Source organism: Tarenaya hassleriana, unplaced genomic scaffold (genome assembly GCF_000463585.1).
Source record: "Tarenaya hassleriana unplaced genomic scaffold, ASM46358v1 Cleome5, whole genome shotgun sequence".
NCBI lineage: Eukaryota > Viridiplantae > Streptophyta > Magnoliopsida > Brassicales > Cleomaceae > Tarenaya > Tarenaya hassleriana.
The window spans coordinates 3,066,724-3,089,167 of record NW_010967707.1 but is presented as its reverse complement, the minus strand read 5'-3'; the positions used below and the strand labels follow the sequence as shown (position 1 = coordinate 3,089,167).

Genomic DNA, 22,444 nt, shown 5'->3' with positions numbered 1-22,444 from the left:
ATTGATTCAATTCCAATCCGACCCGACATCATCCCAATTCTATCTAAAAAAAACTTGGATATTCGAATAATTCGGATCCATACCAGATTATAAAAATATGAAACATTAGATTAATTTGTTGGAAAACGAACCTTGATGACTGTTCGGGTATGGACTTAGACCATAGACTATGACAGTCTATTAATTTTATGAATTTCTTGTAACGATTGTAAATTTTAAAGAAAAATATTAGAGGGATGGATTCAAGGGGAGGTTGTACTTTAACCCTTAATTAAATATAACTAACTTTAATAGTCATAAAAGAGATTCTTCAAAGATGTGAACATATGAAAACACATTGAGATAAAAGAAAATCCCGAAATTTTTTTTGACAAAAACATGTAAACTTTTTTTTTAGTAAAAAGAAGTAAACTGATTAAATTTTCTAAAATAATATGTATAAACTATTCGAATAGTATTAATTAGCAAAAAAAAAATAAAATCTATCCACATTAGACACAAAGTGCCACACGGACAGAAAAATAAAACCCTTTAGAATGAACCGAAAATCTGAACCGGTCCGTTAAATCTGATTTCCTTTCAAAACAAACCGAATCCGAAATGACCACTATTAACATGGACTCCTCAAGCAAAATCATCCTGTCACGTCACGATTTCACTGACCAAATATACGAAACAGCAAGCAATGAACCACAAAAAAAAAACACCACTCCATTAACGAATGAATCGCACAACACAGAATCACCGTTCGTAGCTAAAACTAAGAGTAAAGTTGACTAATTAAGCAAAACCCACGAAGAAAAAAAAAAAAAAAAAGTGAACGAAATCGAGAAGTGAGAGAAAAGATTCTTCATTTTTTGGCATAGTTTATGGGGTGACGTGTTGTGGCGCATACGGTGATCATTTGGATATGAGAGACGATCTGTTGTAACGCGTTCGGTGATGACTTTGATATGTGAGACGTGTATGGTGACGATTTTGGATACGAGGTGATTGTCGATGCCAGTGGTGGTGATTTGTTGCGAGAATGCTTGTGATGGTGGTTTGTTGCGATGCTGCTGATATGATGCGATGGTTTTTTTTTTAGAAAATATGACGCGATGTTGCCGAAGCTTGTGATAATGATACGATGTTGATGTGGTGATATGATAATACGATGATGGTGATATGTTGTGATGGTGCTAACGTTATTGCTCATGATGGAGACGACGGCGATGCTAATGGGATACGATGATGCCAAGATGCTGGGGGTGACGGTGTAGATGTTTGTGATGATGTGATGCGATGCAAATGCAGAACCATGATGATGATGCAAATGCTAATGCAGATGATGATGATGCAAATGATGATGATGATGATGATGCTAATGCAGATGATGCAAATGCTAAAGATGATGAGGATGAGGATTCACTTACCTCCTCTGGCGTGCCCATGGCGAGGCTTCAACTGTTGAATGTTTGGTGGTCTGAGTTAGGATCTGACGTGGACACCAAGAACGCCGCTGAAACAAAACCCAAAAACAAATTCGCTACAAGGGACTCCAACGAAATCCCTATCGAGTTCGACATCAGAACTGAAATCCCTATTTGTTCCTTGCGACAAGAGAAGACGAGGAGGAAATTGTCTTAGGATAACTATGTGTGATTGAAATCGGAAGGCAAAAAATAATTAAAGATAAAGAACGAAATTACTAACCAGAAGTCAGCAGTAAGAGGAGGGAGCCTCCTAATCCTTCCACGGCGAGGCTTCACTGAAGAAGAAAGTCATAAACATAGTCAATAACCTTTAGAATATGTACTAACACCTAAAGCAGATTAACAACATATAATTAAACAAACGTATGTACCTTTCTCTGTGTTGTAAGCCCAGATGAGTTTGCAGAATTGTAAAACCATCTTCAGTTCAGTTTTTGTCATACGTGAAAGAGATAATCATTGCACAGATCTTTCGTCCAAATCACCGATGAAAAAGAGGATAGATTCGATAATAAAATAAAGAAAAAAGAAGAAGAAATGTGCAGTATAAGCACATGAAATGGCTATCTACCTGAGATTAGCTCTGCTCATCAAATATGAAGAACTAGGCTCGCTGAAAAAGAACATATGCAAAATCATTAAACTCAAGACTGTTTACGAAAAAAGGACATCTATTATTGACAACCTAAGCCCAGTAAATTCTAGTGTAAAAAGTGTGCTCATGGTTTATATCTTTTTTTGGATTGTAGCCTAAGGAGTTGGAGCAATGTATACCCGTATCACAAGCCTATCCTGTACGCCAATGTGCTTCAACATGCTCTGCATATAAAACATATTTGGAACACAAAATCATAACAATAACAATTTATAATTTTACGAAGAAAAAACAAAATGAATGAGAAACGAAGATTTTACATTCTAGCGTTCAATATATCAACATGGAAGATCTGAAGATCTCAATTTCGATGTTAGTCATTCCAATTTCTTTTTCTATCAGGTGAAAGACAATTGGTTAAATGAGACATCAATTCATTTCACGTATGATTTGCATCTTAGGACCATTACTATTCGAAAATTAAAAAACGAACGGGATACTCATAAGCAAGAAGATTTAGATTTAAGAGTTCGGTGATACCTTAATTGTCACTGTCTTTTGGCTTAGCAGTTCTGTCAGCTCTCCAATGGTCACTTGATAAGGTAACTTCCTATACGCAGCTCCATCTTGTTCTTACGTTGAAATTCTACTTCATGTGATGGGCTGTCTAAGGTTCATCTGTTTGGAGCTCAGATTTCTTCCATGGAGGCACATTTAAGAGGAAAGACACATGTAAACCCATTGACGCCTAAACTATTTACGTACTCAAAATCCAATATTGAATTGGTTAAAAGGGATTCCCACGAAATCCCTATTGAGTTTGACATCAGAACTGAAATATATACCATTGGTCCACTCTATAATTATAGTTATTTATTTATTCATTGCGACAAGAGAAGACGAGAAAATTTTCTTATAACAATTATGTGCGATTGAAATCGGAAGACGAAAAATAATTAAAAAGAAAGAAGGAAATTACTAACAAGAAGTAATGGGAGGGAGCTCCTAATCCTTCCATGTCGAGGCTTCACTGAAGAAGAAAGTCATAAACAACGTGAATAACCTTTAGAATATGTGCTGACACCTAAAGCAGATTAACAACATATAGTGCTCAAATTAAACAAATGTATGTACCTTTCTCTTTGTTGTAAGCCCGGATGAGTTTGCAGAATTGTAAAACGATCTTCTGTTCAGTTTTTGTCATGCCTGAAAGAGATAATCATTGTACTCATCTTTCGCACCAAATCACCGATGAAGCAGAGGATAGATTCAATAATAAAATAAAGAAAAAGAAGAAGAAATGTGTAGTATAAGCGCATGAAATGGCTATCTTCCTAAGATTAGCTTCGCTCAAGTGCTTATACTACACATTTCATGCGTTATACTGCACATTTCTTCTTCTTTTTTCTTTATTTTATTATCGAATCTATCCTCTGTTTCATCGGTGATATGGTGCGAAAGATGAGTGCAATGATTATCTCTTTCAGACATGACAAAAACTGAACAGAAGATCGTTTTACAATTCTGCAAACCCATCTGGGCTTACAACAAAGAGAAAGGTACATACGTTTGTTTAATTTGAGCACTATATGTTGTTAATCTGCTTTAGGTGTCAGTACATATTCTAAAAGTTATTCACTTTGTCTATGACTTTCTTCTTCAGTGAAGCCTCGACATTGAATGATTAGGAGGCTCCCTCCCATTACTGCTGACTTCTGGTTAGTAATTTCCTACTTTCTCTTTAATTATTTTTTGCCTTCTGATTTCAATCGCACATAATTGTTCTAAGAAAATTTTCTCGTCTTCTCTTGTCATGAGGAACAAATAATAAAATAATTGTAATTATATAGTGGACCAATGATATATATTTCAGTTTTGATGTCAAACTCAATAACGATTTCGTGGGAGTCCCTTTTAACGAATTTGATTTTGGGTTTTGAGTACATAAATAGTTTAGACGTCAACGGGTCAACGGGTTTATATGTGTCTTTCCTCTTTAATGTGCCTCCATGGAAGAAATCAGACCTCCGAACAGATAAATCTGGTTTTTAGTGTGCCTACATTTTTTTCCTCCTTTGACAGCACATCACATGAAGTAGAATTTCAACGTAAGAACAAGGTGTAACTGCCTAAGGAAGTTGCGTTATCAAGTGATCATTTGAGAGCTGACAGAACAACTAAGCTCAAAGACAGTGGCAATAAGTTATCATGTGAACATTTAAATCTAAATCTTCTTGGTTATGAGTATCCCGTTCGTTTTTTAATTTACGAATAGTAATGGTCCTCAGATGCTAATCATACGTGAAATGAAATTGGAATGGCTAACATCGAAATTGAGATCTCCAGATCTTCCATTCCATGTTGATGCATCGAACACTAGAATGTAAAATCTTCGCTTCTCATTCATTTTTGTTTTTTCTTCGTAAAATTATAAATTGTTAGATTGTTGTTGTTATGATTTTATGTTGCAAATATGTTATATATTCAAAGAAAGTTGAAGCACAATGGCATACCGGATAGTCTTGTGATATACGTATACATTGTTCCAACTCTCTAGACTACAACCCAGAGAAATGTATAAACCATGAGCACAATTTTTACTCTAGAATTTACTGGGCTAGGTTGTCAATATTAGATGTCCTTGTTTCCTATTCTAGTAATTTTTCAGATCTTGAATGGAATGCATAAACATTCATGAGGTTAATGATTTTACATTTTTTTCTTTTCCAGCGACGCGGAAGAAACAAACTCCAAACTGATAGTTAATATGAAGAACTATCAGTTTGGTGTTGGTTTCTTCCTCGAAAGTTCACTGAAAAATAAAATATGCAAGATCATTAAACTCAAGACTGTTTATGAAACAAGGACATCTAATATTGACAATATAAGCCCAGATAATTCTAGTTTAAAAAGTGTGCTCACGGTTTATATCTTTCTTTGGGTTGTAGCCTAAAGAGTTGGAGCAATGTTTACGCATATCACAAGCCTATCCTGTACCCCAATGTGCTTCAATATGCTCTGCATATAAAACATATTTGGAACATAAAATCAAAACGATACCAATTTAACAAGTTACAATTTTACGAAGAGAAACAAAAATGAATGAGAAGCGAAGATTTTACATTCTAGCGTTCGATGCATCAATGTGAAAGATCTGGAGATCTTAATTTCGATGTTAGCCATTCCAATTTCTTTTCCTATCAGGTGAAAGACAATTGGTTAAATAAGGTATCAATTCATTTCACGTATGATTAGCATCTTAAGCTTAGTTCGAAAAAGCGCGCCCGGTGGATGCGCAGATGCGAACCCAAAATTGCATCCTGAACCCTAGGCGATGCGATTTGCAGGAGGCGGCCCAAAAGGCTGAAGCAAATGAAGTGGAAGAACTTTTTAAAAATAAAAAAGTTCCAAGTGATGATTGATCGATATTGTGAACGACCTTGAACCAAGGGGGAATGTTGGAGTTGCTTGTTGTTTCAAGGTCATGATTAATGCAGAAGATGAAAAGCTGATTCTTAGCAAGTGTGTTTCGAGACTGTCATTGACAGTTACTTATGTTTAAATTTGAAATGTCAGTTACTATCAGTTTATTGTCTTTATCATGTAATAACTAAGTTTAGCAGTTACGTTTGTGTGTATTTAAGGATGTATTGCTGTAAAATTATTATGTGTGTGAATAAAGCTTCAGATTCACATACATCGTTAGAGTGTTTTCCATTTATCAATTCTTACATATTCAAAGCAGAGAGAGATTTCTCTGAGAGGAATTTGTGAGGCTGAGAGAAATAACAGTGGTATCAGAGCAAGTGAAGGATCTTTCTGGGATCTGTAAGGAAGATCGGTTCACAAGATGGATCAGACAGAAAATTTGACAAATTCAAATCCTGTGCAGAATGCTCCGATTTTCAACGGCGAGGCCTACCAGATCTGGGCAGTGAGAATGCATGTGTTCGTCGAAGGTGCTGATCTCTGGGAAGCGGTGGAAGAAGAGTATGAAATCCCTGCTTTGCCAGCGAATCCGACTGTCAACCAATTGAGGAACAATAGAGAGAGGGTCACGAAAAAGTCCAAGGCGAAGTCCTGTATCTTTGCTGCGGTCACACCATCAATTCTGATCAAGATTATGAATCTCGTATCTGCTAAGGCGATGTGGGATTTTCTCAAAACCGAGTATGAAGGAGATGAAAAGATAAGAGGTATGAAAGTTTTAAACTTGTGGCGAGAGTTTGAAAGGCAAATGATGAAAGGAGATGAATCGGTGAAAGATTATGTTAACAGACTTGTTAACATAATCGACAATATCAGGATTCTGGGAACTAAGGTTGATGATGACAAGATAGTACAGAAGATTTTGGTTTCTGTTCCCGAAAAGTTCGAAGCTATTGTTGCATCTCTGGAGAATACAAAACAATTATCGCAGATCAAACTTACAGAAGTTATAAGCGCTCTTCAAGCACAAGAGCAAAGGAGGCTAATGCGAAAAAGGAGAAAATGTTGAAGGAGCCTTAAAAGCTACGGTTTGTCAGAAGACAAAGAACGGTAACAATTCCGGTAAATCAGGAAATTCAACAACAGAAGGCGGTGGGAGCGAGGGTTTTTCGGATCCTTGCAAACACTGTAATAAGAAGGGTCATCCATATTGGCGATGTTGGAAAAGAGCTGATGTTAAATGCAGGAAATGTGGTAGAATGGGACATGTTGAGAGAATTTGCAAGGAAAAAAACGTTGAAGATGTTGAAGCACAAAAGGCTGAAGCAAATGAAGTGGAAGGACTTTTAAAAAAAAAAAAAGAGTTCCAAGTGATGATTGATCGATATTGTGAACGACCTTGAACCAAGGGGGAATGTTGGAGTTGCTTGTTGTTTCAAGGTCATGATTAATGCAGAAGATGAAAAGCTGATTCTCAGCAAGTGTGTTTCGAGACTGTCATTGACGGTTACTTATGTTCATCGGCCGGAGGCGGAGGCGTGCGCCTCTGGTAGTAAGGCGGTTAATGTAAAAAAACTAGGTTTAGGTAGAAGACGAAGAGAGCAGAAGCGAGGGAAAGTGGGTGAGTGGGAGAGAGAGATGGATGATAGGCACGTGGGTGTGTGAATAAAAAATAGGTCTAGCCAGACATCTCACGATGTGAGATTATATCAATTTTTTAATTAATTTATATATAAGATTTTAAATAAAATTAATTATTTTATTATCAATTATAAATTAAAATTAATAATAATACAGAACTAAATTTATATATATGTTAAAACCATAATTGAAAATTATTTTATTTTTATAAATAAATTATTAATTTCTTTATCAAAACAAATAATATTTATATATCACCCTAAAATTATTTTAATTTTTGTTCATATTAGTCAAAATTTTAGATTATAATTTAATTATAATAAATATAATTTAATTACGTTGAATGAACATATAGTTGGTTTAAACAATTAAATAACAATTCTATTGTTAACTATGCATTCTATTATTTAATAATGCGCCTCTCGTGCGAGAGGCGCGCGCCTCGCCTCGCGCCTCGCGCCTCACGCCTCACGCCTCGGATTTTAAGACCCTTTAACGCCTCAGTGTGCCTCGCGCTTTTTACAACCAAGATCTTAGGACAATTTTTATTGGTAAACTAAAAAAATGAACAGATACTCATAACCAAGAAGATTTAGATTTAAGTGTTCGCTTGATACCTTATTACCATTGTCTTTGAGCTTAGCAGTTCTATCGGCTCTTCAATGGTCTCTCGACTATGACCCTGATCCGATTGCGACGCACAAGCCTTCATATATCTCCTGTACAGAGTTGATCATTAGACTACAAAATTGATGAAAATAGATCATGTCAAAGTGGATGGTATCAGATTTAACCCGATAACCTAACTTCCTTAGTGAAGCATTGTCTGCATTGGTATTCAGGCAGCTCCACCTTGTCCTTATGTTGAATCTCAGCTTCACGTGATGGGCTGTCTAAAAAGGAAAAAATGTATAAATAATAACCCGATAGAAATGCTATGATGAAGCTATAAAATATAAACCATATCAAATCAAAAGAAACATATGAATATATTACATATCAACCTTTCGCTAATTTCTGCCTCAGATTTCTACGTTGATCATATTTGAAGACATAAGCCTTTTGCGATCCTAGGAGCAGAAGAGAGAACTGAAATAAAAAACGAAGTCTTATTTCAAGTAGTAAGAGTAACGATTTTATGAGGGGCAAACACACACAAAAGAGGAGAAATTGTTTTACAATGGATGCCTTACCAACGCATAAACACAGTAGATGTAGTAGAAAAAGTTCTAAATGGACCATTCCAAAATTTTTTCTATCAAGTGTAACAACTAACAAACTTGTTATCTCTTACAATGTGAAAGCTGCCTCATATGAATCTATGATCGAAGTCAAGGTCTGAGGATTTCATACCACATAAAATCGAAGTCAAGGTCTGAGGTTTGCCGTCCTACTCCTACCAGCCATATTTCATGTACCAATTTGATCACCAAGACACTTGTTGAGGCGTTGTCTGCTTTGAGTTAGTCAAATAGCTCCACGTTGTTCTTCAACTGAATCTAAGTATTATGGGCTGCCTAAGCAAAAAGAAATATATACACATTTAATGGAGATAGAAATGTACCATATCATTTAAAGAAAACTACAAAAAAGGAATCCTGCAACTAACATAGTTTTTTTGTTGGGAAAAGCAACCCAAAGAAATATTTGTGAAATAGAGATGTCGTTGGTGAGTTATTGAGCAAACAAATAAAAGTAAAACAACAAAAAACATACCACTATTATTCTTATCCAGATGGAAAAGCTACATTAAGAAATTTTTGCATAGCAAAAATATTGAACACAACTTTCTTATCTTAACACTTGTCTACTTGGCTGTAGAAAACATTGAAAAAAGAAAAGTTACAAAAAGTAGCATTATCATAAAATCATTACACTTCAAAAACAAATATGATTGCACAATAATAAACTGCTTCCACGAAAGTAATAAAATACAAATCAGCGAAATTTATGTCAAGGGGAGCGAAAGGAACAACCATGACTGACCTGACTAGACAATTATGATCTGATGAAGAAAATCGAACATAAGCCACTCCAACAAAAAAAATCGTCCCTAAGATCTATCTCCATCACACAAAAATCAAGATATAGGCTACATAATCAACTAAAGGTCAGTATGCAAAATATCAAGAAAATTCCAAAGGATATAGGTATGGCATGGTGTCAACGCAACGACACAACGCCCCCACAGGCTCTTCTAACGATGGTCTCTCGTTGTTTGAGACGTTGCAGTGAGAGGAAGAATGATGGATAAATTATTATGATGCATATGCAAATGATGTTATATCTTGTCCTTTGATGTTATGATGCTGATGCATATGCAAATATCATGCGATGATATTAAGATGCATATGTAAATGATGATGAGATAATGTGATGATGCATATGCAAATACGATGTGATGATGTTATGATGCATATGCAAATGACAATGTTATGATGCATATGCAAATATGATGTGATGATAGTATGAGGCATATGCAATTACGTTATGATGAATACGCAAATGATGATGCAATGAAGTTATGATGCATATGGCGATGATTTTGATATGATTTGATGTGTTGTTATGTATATGGTGAACATTTTGACATATGAGATGATGTGTTGTTATGCGTATGGTGATGATTTGGATATGATGTGATGTGTTGTTATCCATATGATGATGATTTTGACATATGAGAAGATGTGTTGCTATGGTTTTTGTGATATGATTTAATGTGTTGTTACACATATGGTGAAGATTTTGATGTATGAGATGATGTGTTATTAAGCGTTTTGTGATGCTTTTGAGATGATTTGATGTGTTGTTACATTGTGGAGATGATTTTGATATGAGATGACGTGTTGTTATGCGTTTTATGGTGACATTGATATGATTTGATGTGTAGTAACATAAGGTGATGATTTTGATGTATGAGATAATGGATGTTATGTGTATGGTGTAATTCTGATGTGACGTCATGTGATTACGCAAATGCTAATGATGACGAAGTTATGATGCAAATGCAAATGCAAATCCCATGTTTATGATGCAGATGCTAATGAAGATGATGATGATGATAACGCAAACGCAATGTTAATGATGTATGCTAAAGATGACAATGATGATGATGATGATGATGAGGTTCTACTTACCTTTTTGGCGTGTCCATGAAGTAAAACACCATTCTTCATATGTTTGTCGTTTGGTGGCTGGTGTTAGAATCTGATGCAGACACCAAGAACATTGCTGAAACGAAACCCAAAATTGAATGCGTTAAAAGGACTCCCACCCTAAAGCAGAGTCACATAATATGCTCAAATTAAGCATGGTATGCACCTTTTCTCTTTGGGTTGTAAGCCCAAATGAGTTTGCAGAATTGTGTCATGCCCGAAACTGAAAGAGATGCTTAGTCATTACACCATATGTTTCAGTGCTTGGCCCTTGACGGTTCACATGTCTCACCTGAGAAACGTACCTCTGAAACAGAGAATTCGCATTTGCAGGGAGATGCATATACGCTACAACAAATGAAAAGAAATATATTAATAGATCGCATACATCACCAGTACATCACCAGTACGCCAATGTTTGCCTGCGATTTCTCCTCGAACCATACTAGACGACACATGTCTTCGCAATCCTAAGAGCCAAAGAGAGAACAGAAAACAAAGTAAGAGTAAACTGTTTTATCATTAAACCAGTAACAATTAGCCTGACAAGTGATGATTTCGTAAGATGAAACGAAACAAACAAGAAGCGGAAATACTGCGTTTTGATGACTTACCAATGCATAGAAACCCCAACCGCTCGGCGGAGTTTTGGTGGTCAGGCAATTCCGCCTTGTTCCTGCAGAAATAGAAGATGATGGAGGAGGAAAAAGAAAACCCTAAAGTTTGAAATTCGAAATTTATGGTTTGTCCTCTTAATCAAGAACCGAGAAAAAGAAAGTACAATTGCAAGCGACCTTCCGGAAGAGATGCAAGATCACCTTTAGAATGAAAGAGGCTTGCTCAGGACAGGAAATAAATGCCTTGAAGAAAACCCCAGGCTCTATACTGGCCACGAGTAGCGTACTCGGGTATGAACCCGTTCTTGAGGTAATTGTAGAAAGAATAAGACCATAGTTTTCATAGTTCTCGTAATCTTCTTCTTCTTCGTCTTGACTGGTTGATTGATCCAAGCCGCTGACCTAGCAAGGCGACCACAGAGGGAAGAGAAAGCCCAAGAGATGCCGGAAAAGAATAAGAGCCAAGTTCCGAAGCAAGAAGAGAGAGAGGGAGAGAGCGAGAGCGAGAGCGAGGGAGGGAGAGAGCGAGAGCTCGAGGGAGAGAGATGAAGAGAGCGAGAGAGATGAGAGGAGATGCAGAGAATAGAGATGAAGAGGCTTGCTTTTTAAAATGGAGAGAATGTCGGTCGATTTTAAATTATTTAAAATTCTAAAAATGAACGTTGTAAAATGGGTCGAGTAATTGGGCCTAAAAGCCCAAACTAGAACGACCATTCAACGCTAACGTTGACCACCTAACGGTCGATTTTTGAGCTTGACAAATAACCCATCTTCGAAGAAATGTACCAAAAGCCGAAATAAGGCAGAAACAGAGATGAAACAAAAGAAAGCACTGTAGATGAAAGCTGTTATTGAAGCAAAACGCTAACCCGAAAAACCCCAAACCACGAAACCCAAACCCCTTATCCGACATCTCGTACGGTCACTTCTCTCGGACATCATGCGGATGCTGAGCGTTGAAATCCTTCGTGTAAACCCGGTGCCTCCTTTCGCGGGCATAGATGACCCAGAAAACAAGAGAGAGCATCACGGCTGCGGAAACAAGAACGAGACCGACGTAGATCCACAGCGTGTATTTCCACAGACCCGGGCAATGATCGTTGTGTATCTCGGTAAACGCCGATCTCACAAAGTCACAGTCTTGCAAATCCGCCAAGAACGGTCCGTAACGGTATAATCCGTAGCTTATGTTGACCGCTGCGGCCATTTGGTTGTAGAACTTCGGGGTCACACGGCCCGTTGTAGCGCACATTTCTGGTGTTGTAATCTGGCAAGTGTAGTTCTTCCATACCTGGAGAAACAAAATCAAGATCCAAACCGAAAATTCGGTATGAGAGCCAAATACTCGAAAATCGATCGGATACCCGCGGCCGGGTATTTAAGCGTCCACACCTAGAATTTACGATAAGAGAGTGAATCTTTGAGGTCACCTCGGTGGCGTTGTTCAGACCGAGCTCACCAGGCTGACACATCCTGTCGGAGAGATCGGAGTTGAACGGGTTACAGAGGATCGGCATGAGAGGACCCGACTGGTTGAAGTATAAGGGTCGGGCTTGGGGCGGGAAGTTCCCGTTGGAGACAGTGGTAATGGCAGTGTCTACGAGGTTAATCAGTTGGTATGTCACGAGCCTCGTCCGATCCAACGTCTCTTTCGCGGTGGCGTTATCCACGCACGGAAGAATATCGTCCAGAGCCGTGTGAGCCGTCGGGTGCCGGACCCACTGGTCCATTGCAACGCATGTATCCGCAACGACACTGGCACGTAGACGATGGGTGTGTTTAATATAAAAAACACAAAGGGATATAGTTTTTCTAAAACCGAAAAAATGAAATGCATCAATAAAAGTGTTGCAAGACATTGAAACTCACTTATGGAGGAGAAGGAATACACCACACAAGATGAAGGTACCGGTAACAAGAATCCATCCGACAATCACCAATCTGCAATTTGTTTTATGAGATTTATCAAATCAACAAGCGGGCTAACCGATTCAAAATTTCAATAATCGACGCAACGATATAAATATAAATAATCCGCTTACGTGTATACGAGGCACTGCAATCCGAAGATAGATAATACTGCAGGAAAAATCACAATGAGATGAGAATCATGGGGAAAAAAAACACTAATCTTTCGAGAATTTCGAAGGCATAGAGAAGAGAAAGAGATGAATTACCGAATCCGATAAACGCAAGGAGGAGCATAACAGCGGCGATAATGACGAGAGCGAGTCTCCTGCCATTCGGAAGACGAAAACCATAAGCCCAAGTAGAGGAGTCTTCCGGAACTAAGGATGAAAAAAAAAACACGTTAAAGATAACAGAGATGTGTCTGGTTTTTTTACATGTTATCCAAGGCGGTTTGGATCTTGTCTTGATTCTCCATGGTTTTGTCAGAAAGCGCTGTGGCGGAAGAATTGATCTTTCCCTGTATTCTGTCGATGCTTTCTTGAACACCGGCCGGCAAAAAAGTCGATTCCACATCGACCTTTTTAGCCGCGCTGAGATAATCTGACACATTCCTGAGGTTTTCTGACGTGAGGTTCGCTTGCCTCACGACATAATCCAACGTATCGGTTGTACTAGCGTGAAATTTCCCTTGGCCCGTGTACAGGAAAACACAGCCAACACTGGAAAACATATCAAAGAATAACAATTCAGCAATAACCTTTGATGGATCAAGGCGAGTTTTCTGATCTATTTTTGTGTCAATTATGCAAAGCAAACGGGTTTTTCATAAAACCTGTAATGATCTAACAATCAAATGCCACAAATCCGAGGAAGGAACAAGGGACAGAGAACAATTTACATGGCGGCGATGGTGAAGAGAATGAGGAGAATAAGGGAGAGGGCATAAGCAATCCGGGAGTAGCCATAAGGCTCGCGGGGACAGCAGCAATAACTTAGGCAGATCAGGCACAGACACAGCCCGAAAAGCACGAACCAGACAGCTCCCACGATTAAGAATGGCGCCGCTGTAAAACTGACAGACTGGATCACAAACAAATGATTAAAGATGATATGTCAGATAGAATCAGGGCCAAAGCTCGGAAATTTCTCAGAAAAAAATCAGGCAACTAGAGCATAATCCAGCAACAGGGGACCAGATATTTATCTCAGATGTCATTCAAAAACCCTTCAGGATTTATACACAATGACAAAAACTTGAGAACAAAAGAAGGAACCAACCAAACATCTTTCAATCGTTAGTTTCGAGAAGTCTCAACTCAAATCAAGTCAAGGCTCATTAGTGGAAAGGTTTCAAATGCAGTTTCAACCTGAAATAGTCAAAATTCTACTCTGCCAAAGTTTTCAATTGAAATTTCGATTAGGAAACTAAGAATCCAAGTGGAACCCGGATGAAGATAAACAAGCCCATCAAAGGAAAACTAATTGCAAGATAATCCCTCAGCAGCAAAATCATAGGAAATCACTCACGGCCCAGTAGTGTTTATTGCTAATGTTCCATCCGCCATTGTAATATTTGAAATTCTCAAGAGGGTCTTGTCTTCTGGTCCTTTTTGCAGCCAAAATCAGAGATGCATTATCTCCAGTTGCCTCTGCGAGAACCCTCTCTGTGATATCTTTCCTCCATTGAGCTACTCCATCTTCTCCTTTACCGATCCCTAAAATCATTCATAGTAAACAGAAAAGCAATGGGTTTTCAATTTTCTTCGCCAAAACAGAGCATATTTCGGATTAAAGTCTCCAATCTTGATCATAGAGGAACCAATCAACAACCATTCTAAGAACAAGAAGAGGAAAAACAACTTTAACCTAAAGAAACACAAACATATCCAGGGAAAAAATGAACCACAGAAGACAAACAACTTGGGACGATACACCCAAACACGAAAAAAGAAGAAACAGAGCATCACAATATAATCTGACTCTCTTACCTGAAGTTGATGTTCCAGTGGTCTGAAAGATAATCAAAAGGAAAGAAAAAAGAAAACCCAGAAGCAAAAATACACTTTTGGGTCTGCAAAGCAACATAATGTCTCTGGTTTCTTCTGTTTCTTCGTTTTTGTTTTGTGTCTGTGTGTGTGTTTTCAGTGTTCAATGTTTCTCTACTCTGATTGTGTGTGTGTGTGTGTGTGAGAGAGAGAGAGAGAGAGAGAGAGAGAGAGAGGTGGAGAACCAATGGATGACGACGACGTTGAGAAGACGATTTCGGGCTTTTATATCTGATTTGAGACCTCACCTGACGCGCACGCGCCTCTCTTCCGCGAAACGTCGGCATTTTCATAATATCCAAACAATTTTTCACCTTTTGATGATTTCTTCTTCTTCTTCCTTCTTATTCCTTTATTTGTTTTCTGTTTCCTCATTCCCAAAGAACTTCCCTTCTTTTGAAAAGATGCTTCCTTTTTAGTCTTATTTAATGTGACAGTGACACCACCAACTAATCCACGTTTTTATAAATAATAATCATAATTCCATATTCTGGTGGAAAATAATTCTCGGTTTATTCCGTCACGAATAAGCTTTTATAAAAATAATAAGAATTTAATTTGTCTTATTATAATTAATTAAAAGTGTGATTCTTATGATATTTCCTAACATGACTTGTTGTCACGTGTCACAAAAGCCTAAGCTTGAAAATCACTGTTTTTGTTTAAAAGAATTGTTGGGTGTGACAGAGTTTTTATATATAAAAATATTTTCAAGTCATATTAGCTCTGCATTATCTCTCTCTTCTTGTAAATTTGCTTATAATTATAAATTTTAAATGAACTAATTAATATATCATATATTTAAATTTTAATTAAATTTATTTTTATAGTATAATAATAGAATTTAAATTAAAAATAAGGTAGAACTTTTTAAGAAATAAATAGATTTAGAACAAAAAATAATATTCAAATACAATCTAAATAAAATTCCAATTTATATAATATTTTAAAATAAATAATTAAGCAAAGCAAGTAAACAGTACCAAATATAATTATTAAACACGAAATGTCCGTCTTTACTATATGCAAGGTTATTTATTTAGAGACGATTATACATTTACTTTTTTTGTTGGTTAATCCGGAAATTCACCGTATCTTTGGTCCAACTACATTTCTCAGAAGAACGGGGTAGACCATATAAAAACCAGGAATCGAACCGCCAACCTCTGAATGTTTTACATCCAATGCTGACCACTCGTCTGTTGGGTGATTATACATTTACTTGGTAAAATAATACGTCGAAGATCAATAACGTGCGGTTCATTTAAAGTTATTTTTGTTTGCTTTGTTATATGCAAGATATCGTATTGATATCTTAATATAAATACGTCTGCATTACATTCGTATTATTGCCGCACTTGTCTCTTTTCTTCTCGTTATAGAAAATAAGAAACTATGCGAATTTTCTTTTCCATGGAAGCCACCTTCAATTTGCGACATCTTACATGTTAAAAATATTTGTCGATGAACATATAAACTATATGTACACATAAACACGCGAAATATTGGTTCGATGAACCTAGACAATAGGCAGTGGTTTTGTCTCTCTCTCTCTCTCTTTTTTAAGTACACTTAATTATAAATATATAATCATATGATTGAAATTAGAAGCAAAAATACAATTGTAGTGCGTATTTAATAAAAACAAATTAAGATAATGAACTTGTCGTAATCCAAATTGTGTTCATCCAGCTAATCAAATCACATTGCGAACTAATTAAAGTTTTTTTTTTAATAAAATGTACAAATAGAACTAATTAAAGTTATACAAATTACATGATTATTATGATTTTTATTCCTTGTTTGTTTACGCGATATTCAAATAAAAATATGTTGTTATTATTATTATTATTAAAATTTATATTATTTAATCATATCCTAATTAAACATTGTAAAATGATCTACACTCCATCAAATGCAAAGTAATAGAAATTTTGTATAAAAAACAAATATATTTCCTTAAATTAAATTTGAAATTAATCTAAATCTAACCGAAATTAAATACAAAATTGAATAGATATACTTTTTTGTAAATAAAAAATATCGAATTAAATTAAAAACCAAATGATTCCCAAATATGCATTCTACATTTTGAATTAACACAAGGACTTATTATTATTTTTAATACTATGTGTTGGGGGAGAAAAATAAAAAGAAATCAGAAAAGGTCAAAAAGAGGAAATTAAAAATACTAAATTTGCCACTCATTTGTTTTACTTCTTCCACACCCCGTCAAATTCACTTTGGCCAGTAAAAGTCCACCTTTCCCTTCTGGATATAGCAAAACCTAGTCTGTCGGCATTAAATTTCACAACGAAAACCCTAATCGGACCAATCCTAGGGTTTACCCTTTTGACCGGATCCAGACCGACAGGCCTATCAGGTTATTTCCTCACTCTCTCTCGCTCTCTGACTGTTGTTCTCTTTGAATTTCCATCTTGGAACTAGGGTTTTTGTCTCTCGGTTTTGTTTTGTAGATTTTTAGGTTTTTTTCTTTAGTAGATATGGAGGTCGCTGTCGTCAGCTCGCTGGAAAAGAAGCAGAAGCAGAAGCAGAAGCAGATATGGGCTTGTTCTATAACCGAAGCCATGGTTGCTGATACGGTTCTCATTGTCGGAAGAACCGTAGCTTGTCTGCTCCTCGTGGTATCGAACACTTCCCATCAAATTCTAGCTTTTTTGAAATTGGAGATTTCTCGTTTGTTCTTCGTTTATATAACTTCTTGTTTCTCTTTAGCCTATTAGGGCATTGCCTTTGTGGTTACCATAGTGATTTGAAAGAAATTTAGGGTTTTTGTCTTGCCTTGTTTGTTGGAACCATCTGTTTATCGAATCTAACTCGAGGTCTCTCATCGTGGAGTTGGCTCTGGCATCAATATCACAAAAAGTTCATTGGTTTTGTGTTGGGTCCACTCTTTGTCGGGAATTGCATCGTTACTTCACTTTGAATTCATAGGGATGATTTCTTGGCTTAAGATTTGTGTCTTTGTATCATTGTTTTCAATTTGAAATCGGTTATGTTTTGATTTGTATGTGAACTTCCAACTCTGACTGCAATGAGGGATGAGGTTCCACGTGTTCATCTCTGTGTTTCAGTGATATTCTCTCTGGTTCGGTTGATTCCCGTTGTATATATATCGTCTTCTATGACAAGCCTGATCTTTTGCAAAAATGAAATTCTAAATAGTTTTGAAATAGTTCTACCTCATGGTTCACACATTGACCATCTTCGCTGCAAGCTTTTCTGCCTTCTATCTCTGGCTAGCTTTTGTCAATCAGTTCATGTCTTTCTTGGTTGTGAGTTCGTACTGTCTGGGACTGAATTTGTTTCTGTAGCAAATTAAATTGTCTTGAGATTTGGGCGTTTATATTCTATCTGGCTTTGTTGTTACCTGTTATTGCTTTGGGATTATTCCATACTACAAGAAGATCAGTCATAATTGTCAGTTCTCTGCTTTCAAACAATTGGAGTTCGACCCGGTTTTTCTTGCTATGTGAATGCGTCTCTGGTATTGCCTGTGCTATATATCCTTTTATGCTTTATGTCCTCTTCGGGCAAAGTTTCCCTGCTACATGTTTCATTGAATAAATCGCAGCGGTGGGGTTATTACATTTTTTAGTTTAACCATCCTGTTTTAATCCGTTTCGATCTCACCTCTGTATATTTTGACGGTTAAATATCTCAATCTGATTATTTTTCACTGTTGTTTCATCATTTGCACTTTGTGTGGAATGAATCCTCCATTTACATTTGTTCTTGTGTGATCACAGGCAGGATCTTTGCTGACTGGTTTTACCACGGTAGAACAGAGGTAAAAAAATTCAGTGCCTCCAAATCCCCGTTTTCATCTATCGTCCACGGAACAAGAGTTGTACCTGATCTCGTCAATCTGATCTTATCTCTCTGTAGATTTCCGTTTGAGGAGCTTTACAAGAAGGAATGCCATAGCGAGGAAAACAAAGATGGCAGTGAAACTGAGGACGATGATGATGATGAGGAAGGTGCTGATGACGACGACGACGATGATGACGATGATGCAGGTGATGAGGATTTCTCGGGGGACGAAGGGGAAGAAGCTGACCCCGAGGACAATCCAGAGGCCAATGGGGAGGGAGGAAGCGGTGATGATGACAATGATGATGATGATGATGGTGATGACAATGACGACGATGACGACGATGATGATGACAATGATGAGGATGAGGATGAGGACGAGGACGAGGACGAGGAAGATGTTCGTCAGCCACCGTCGAAGAAGAGGAAGTGAGGTGACGATGAGAAGAGAGGAAAATGAAGATTGGGTCTTGGGGATGTTTAGGGTTTTCAGACAGTCTTTTTTTCTCTCTCTCTCTCTCTAAACTTTCGGACATTGGATGGTTAGAGAGAATCATATGGGTATTTGAAGTCATTAGTGTAGGAAACTTAGCTTCGTCAGCTGTCGTTGTCCTCTTCTTCGCGAGTTATTGTGTTGTTTCCATTGTTGTTATGTAATTTTTCTTCATGGTTTTTTAGATTCTGTTTCCTAGTTATTTAGTAAAAAACAACAAAACTAAATCCTTAGATTTTAAAAGATATCAATTGGAAATATCAAATTAATCATAAATGCAAATGAACTGCAGAAATTCGATCTAATATCTACAGAGATACTGCATTTATTTTGAACTTAATTCGAAAATATATTTTAATTATATTATAAATAAATAAAAATATAGCTTTTTTTATATATATCTTACCGAAGTGCAAATGTTGTTCTTTTCAACAAAACCATATAATCGGACAGGTATTCGAAGAGGAAAACGGTGAAAATGAACTCAGACCAATGCCGAAGGATACCTCACCACTCAAACCCGATCTTGCACTTGCTGTCGAAATCGGGCATCAGACCAACAAATCACTGTTAGATATCGAGAAAAAAAAAAAAGAAGATAAATTTGCCAACCCTTATGATTCACGAGAAAGCAATAATATTACACTTTGGGGGGTATTCTTAAAGACATAACATGGAACGAAAACGGAGCAGCATTTTCCAGGAAGAAGAACAAAAAAAAAAAAACACACGAAATGTAGCATAACCCTACCATTGAAATGTATGAATCCAAGAGATGATCTCAAAGTTACAGCAGATTTATCCTCACAGGTCTAGTCTAAGTAACAACTTGAGCTGCTTGCTTCTTCCACCCGATGACCAGAGAACTGAACTGAACCGATTCTTGAAAACCGAACCTGTTCAACGGGCATTAGAGTTAGTTAAATCATACGAAAAGAAAGAAACTTATGGACCCCTGATCTTATAAACCCATTATTAATCTCTACTTATACAAGTTAGGATAGCAAATTCGTTGCAGAATCTTCTCGTAAGCATATATCCATAACAAGAAACACTTCAGCAAGCAGTACGGATGGATAGGGTTTTAAAAGGGTTTAGGCATAGCAAAGAATGTTCCAACTCTCTTTGCTTCCATAAGAAAAAGTGCAAGAATGCTCATGCGCATATTAATTTTTCCAGGGAAAGTTCAACAACAAAAATGCTATACTTACAAATCTCCCATTGCATTTAGACCAAAGAACAAGAAAGAAATGCATCTACCAGTTATGGTGTTTATCGCTACATTATGCACAAGTTGATACAAGAATTAAAACTCGGTATTTCTATCATAAGCTATTCAGAATCCAATCCTAGAGGTCATGTAAATGCAGCAGTAGGATCGTAGAACAAGTACGTAGGATGAGGCAAAAACATGGTTTCCATTACAACTAGCAAACAGATTAACAAGCAATAACTGCATAGAACTGTCCTGATCCGATCCATTGCCTCGAGCAATCTTGCTAGTGAACTATCGTATGAAAGAAACAGTCCAACCCGAACAACCTTGTGATATACTTTAACGCCAAATACTTGCAGAAAGGGAAACAATTTAGTTTAAATACGAAATATTTCAAAGCCAGATAGATACCTCTTCAAATTCAAATACATAATGAACAACCATCACCAGAGTACCAGACCCATCTATAGACAAGCGAAACAATACACAGACAAAATCATCTGCACCGACTCTTACCTTTAGCCTCAATCCATCTACTGACTCGCTAAACATATTGCCTGAATTGATCAAGCAGAGATCAATCCCGATTCCCGAATACGGGATTTCAATAAATTGCAACAAAAAGGACAGGTTTGTTAGAAGATACCCTTTTTGTCTTGAGCCTCCTTTGCCTCGATCCATCTACTGACTAGCGAAATATTACGTAAACAAAATGTCTGCACTGCACTGACCCTAATCCTTTGCCTCAGCCGATCTCTTTACCAAATAAACATTACATAGACATATCATCTGCACCAGATGATCTTTAACATACTTCAAAGTTCAAAGACAAAAAATTCTTCAGAGAAAGTAACAGTATTCCTTCAAGAGGGAAGAACACATTCAGGGCCTTTTTTTAATGACAAATCCAATCAACAGAACAAACCAGCAAACACCCATTCCATCCATGGCACCAAACTTGACAAAATTAACAGTTTTCTGAGTGCATATACAACGCATAATCGGAAACAATGCTGTAAAGAGGAGATTAACAGAGACTAACCCGGGTTAAGGAAGCTTCCCCGACCGGAAAACAGCAAACTTTGTCATGTTTGAATCGGAGAATTCAACGTCGTTCTCTCTAAGTAAGTCTTCGATCATCGTCTTGACTCTCTCTGGTTCTCCAGTTTCGCATTCAATCTCATAGCAATTCCCAAACTCGTACTTCGTCTCATCAACCTCAAGTTTCACACCTCTCCATTCGTACACTGATCTAACGTTATCGAACCCACCCAAACAAACAAACCCTAGAAAATCATTAAGCCCAAATTCTTCTCTCACCCTTTTCAGAACCCTAGATTCCAGAGAAGAAAGCTTCGACGGCGAATCCACGCATTCTTTCGCTAAGCCATGGTCGATCTCCTCTTCATCTTCTTCGACCCGGCTGATCCCATTAACCAGCGTTGGTTTCGCCTTCAGGGATACGACACAACGCGGCGGATCAGTCGCCGACGCCGCCGTGACACCGTTCTGGAAGAAACGGAGGCGGAGGACGGCGCGGCGAGTGGAGAGATCGTTGCGAGGAGTGTCGAAGAAGAGGTTGCGTTGATGGAGGGTTTTGAGGTGAAAGGGAGCGAGGATGGTGGTGAGGCGGAGATGGGCTGCGGCGGTGAGGAGGCGGAGCTTGACCTCGATTTCCATGGCGGATCCCAGGATCAGGAGGCGGAGGAGGAGGAGGAGGAAAGGCCGATTCGGTCGGATTTGGATGAAGGGTTGTAGTGTTGTGGGTCGATGCGGCGGAGGAGGGATGAAGAAGCGGAGGATGCGGCTGCGGCAGCTGCGGATGAGGGAGGCTGTTCCCGGGCCTGTTCGAGCTCTTCACGGTCCTCAATGGCGACTTGGATTTTGGTGGGTTTTCTTCTCAGCATTTCGGAATCAGATGAGGGAGTGATTCCCACGAAATATCTCCAAATCGATTTATTTATGGTTACGCTTGGGATACGCTCCGCTTCGGCTATTCGAAAATATAATATATATATATATATATATATATA

General features: G+C 37.6%; 3 protein-coding genes and 1 long non-coding RNA gene across 26 annotated transcripts; 1 reads left to right on the top strand and 3 right to left on the bottom strand.

The window, feature by feature from the left end:
• Positions 1 to 640: 640 nt before the first annotated feature.
• LOC104826564 lies at positions 641 to 11,461 on the bottom strand. Of its 18 annotated transcripts, XR_773797.1 has the most exons (16): positions 11,114 to 11,461; positions 10,910 to 10,971; positions 10,684 to 10,765; positions 10,462 to 10,602; positions 10,278 to 10,371; positions 9,127 to 9,200; positions 8,494 to 8,657; positions 8,145 to 8,229; positions 7,948 to 8,033; positions 7,758 to 7,859; positions 2,250 to 2,294; positions 2,047 to 2,088; positions 1,847 to 1,944; positions 1,696 to 1,750; positions 1,416 to 1,592; positions 641 to 1,058 (listed from the first exon to the last, which is right to left on the bottom strand). It is a non-coding gene; the product is annotated as an uncharacterized LOC104826564 (long non-coding RNA). The 18 variants fall into 18 exon arrangements; XR_773792.1 differs by having other exon boundaries at positions 9,127 to 10,371; positions 11,077 to 11,461; XR_773789.1 differs by having other exon boundaries at positions 9,127 to 10,371.
• Positions 11,462 to 11,628: 167 nt separating this feature from the next.
• LOC104826563 lies at positions 11,629 to 15,217 on the bottom strand. 2 transcript variants are annotated; one of them, XM_010559323.2, is made up of 9 exons: positions 15,117 to 15,217; positions 14,351 to 14,538; positions 13,722 to 13,903; positions 13,258 to 13,542; positions 13,090 to 13,148; positions 12,955 to 12,991; positions 12,782 to 12,853; positions 12,343 to 12,667; positions 11,629 to 12,203 (listed from the first exon to the last, which is right to left on the bottom strand). In XM_010559323.2, exons 4-9 carry the CDS (start codon positions 13,296 to 13,298, stop codon positions 11,835 to 11,837), a joined length of 903 nt encoding a protein of 300 aa, XP_010557625.1. In that variant the 5' UTR covers positions 13,299 to 13,542; positions 13,722 to 13,903; positions 14,351 to 14,538; positions 15,117 to 15,217; the 3' UTR covers positions 11,629 to 11,834. The 2 variants fall into 2 exon arrangements, with proteins under 2 accessions (XP_010557625.1, XP_010557624.1); XM_010559322.2 differs by lacking the exon at positions 15,117 to 15,217 and adding an exon at positions 14,812 to 15,013.
• A 1,930-nt stretch (positions 15,218 to 17,147) lies between these two features.
• On the top strand, positions 17,148 to 19,388 carry LOC104826562 (prothymosin alpha-like). Of its 3 annotated transcripts, none has more exons than XM_010559319.1 (4): positions 17,148 to 17,251; positions 17,371 to 17,513; positions 18,639 to 18,679; positions 18,778 to 19,388. In XM_010559319.1, the coding sequence occupies exons 2-4, from the start codon at positions 17,373 to 17,375 to the stop codon at positions 19,133 to 19,135; spliced, it is 540 nt and encodes a 179-aa protein (XP_010557621.1). In that variant the 5' UTR covers positions 17,148 to 17,251; positions 17,371 to 17,372; the 3' UTR covers positions 19,136 to 19,388. The 3 variants fall into 3 exon arrangements, with proteins under 3 accessions (XP_010557621.1, XP_010557623.1, XP_010557622.1); XM_010559321.2 differs by having other exon boundaries at positions 17,167 to 17,251; positions 17,368 to 17,513; XM_010559320.2 differs by having other exon boundaries at positions 17,169 to 17,251; positions 17,346 to 17,513.
• A 401-nt stretch (positions 19,389 to 19,789) lies between these two features.
• On the bottom strand, positions 19,790 to 22,191 carry LOC104826561 (triphosphate tunel metalloenzyme 3-like). 3 transcript variants are annotated; one of them, XR_773788.2, is made up of 3 exons: positions 21,454 to 22,191; positions 21,058 to 21,200; positions 20,098 to 20,968 (listed from the first exon to the last, which is right to left on the bottom strand). XR_773788.2 is itself a non-coding variant. In XM_010559317.2 (2 exons), exon 1 carries the CDS (start codon positions 22,089 to 22,091, stop codon positions 21,459 to 21,461), a length of 633 nt encoding a protein of 210 aa, XP_010557619.1. In that variant the 5' UTR covers positions 22,092 to 22,191; the 3' UTR covers positions 19,790 to 20,091; positions 21,454 to 21,458. The 3 variants fall into 3 exon arrangements, 2 of the variants coding, with proteins under 2 accessions (XP_010557619.1, XP_010557620.1); XM_010559317.2 differs by lacking the exons at positions 20,098 to 20,968; positions 21,058 to 21,200 and adding an exon at positions 19,790 to 20,091; XM_010559318.2 differs by having other exon boundaries at positions 20,098 to 21,200.
• Positions 22,192 to 22,444: the final 253 nt, after the last annotated feature.

Coding starts and splice junctions, on each gene's coding strand:
- LOC104826563 (XM_010559322.2), bottom strand. CDS start 14,908: ATGTTGCTTTGCAGACCCAAAAGTGTATTTTTGCTTCTGGGTTTTCTT. Junction 14,539..14,811: donor CACTGGAACATCAACTTCAG/GTAAGAGAGTCA, acceptor GAATGATTTTAG/GGATCGGTAAAGGAGAAGAT. Junction 13,149..13,257: donor CAAACCGCCTTGGATAACAT/GTAAAAAAACCA, acceptor TCCGAATGGCAG/GAGACTCGCTCTCGTCATTA.
- LOC104826562 (XM_010559319.1), top strand. CDS start 17,373: ATGGAGGTCGCTGTCGTCAGCTCGCTGGAAAAGAAGCAGAAGCAGAAG. Junction 17,514..18,638: donor TAGCTTGTCTGCTCCTCGTG/GTATCGAACACT, acceptor GTGTGATCACAG/GCAGGATCTTTGCTGACTGG. Junction 18,680..18,777: donor TTTACCACGGTAGAACAGAG/GTAAAAAAATTC, acceptor ATCTCTCTGTAG/ATTTCCGTTTGAGGAGCTTT.
- LOC104826561 (XM_010559317.2), bottom strand. CDS start 22,091: ATGGAAATCGAGGTCAAGCTCCGCCTCCTCACCGCCGCAGCCCATCTC.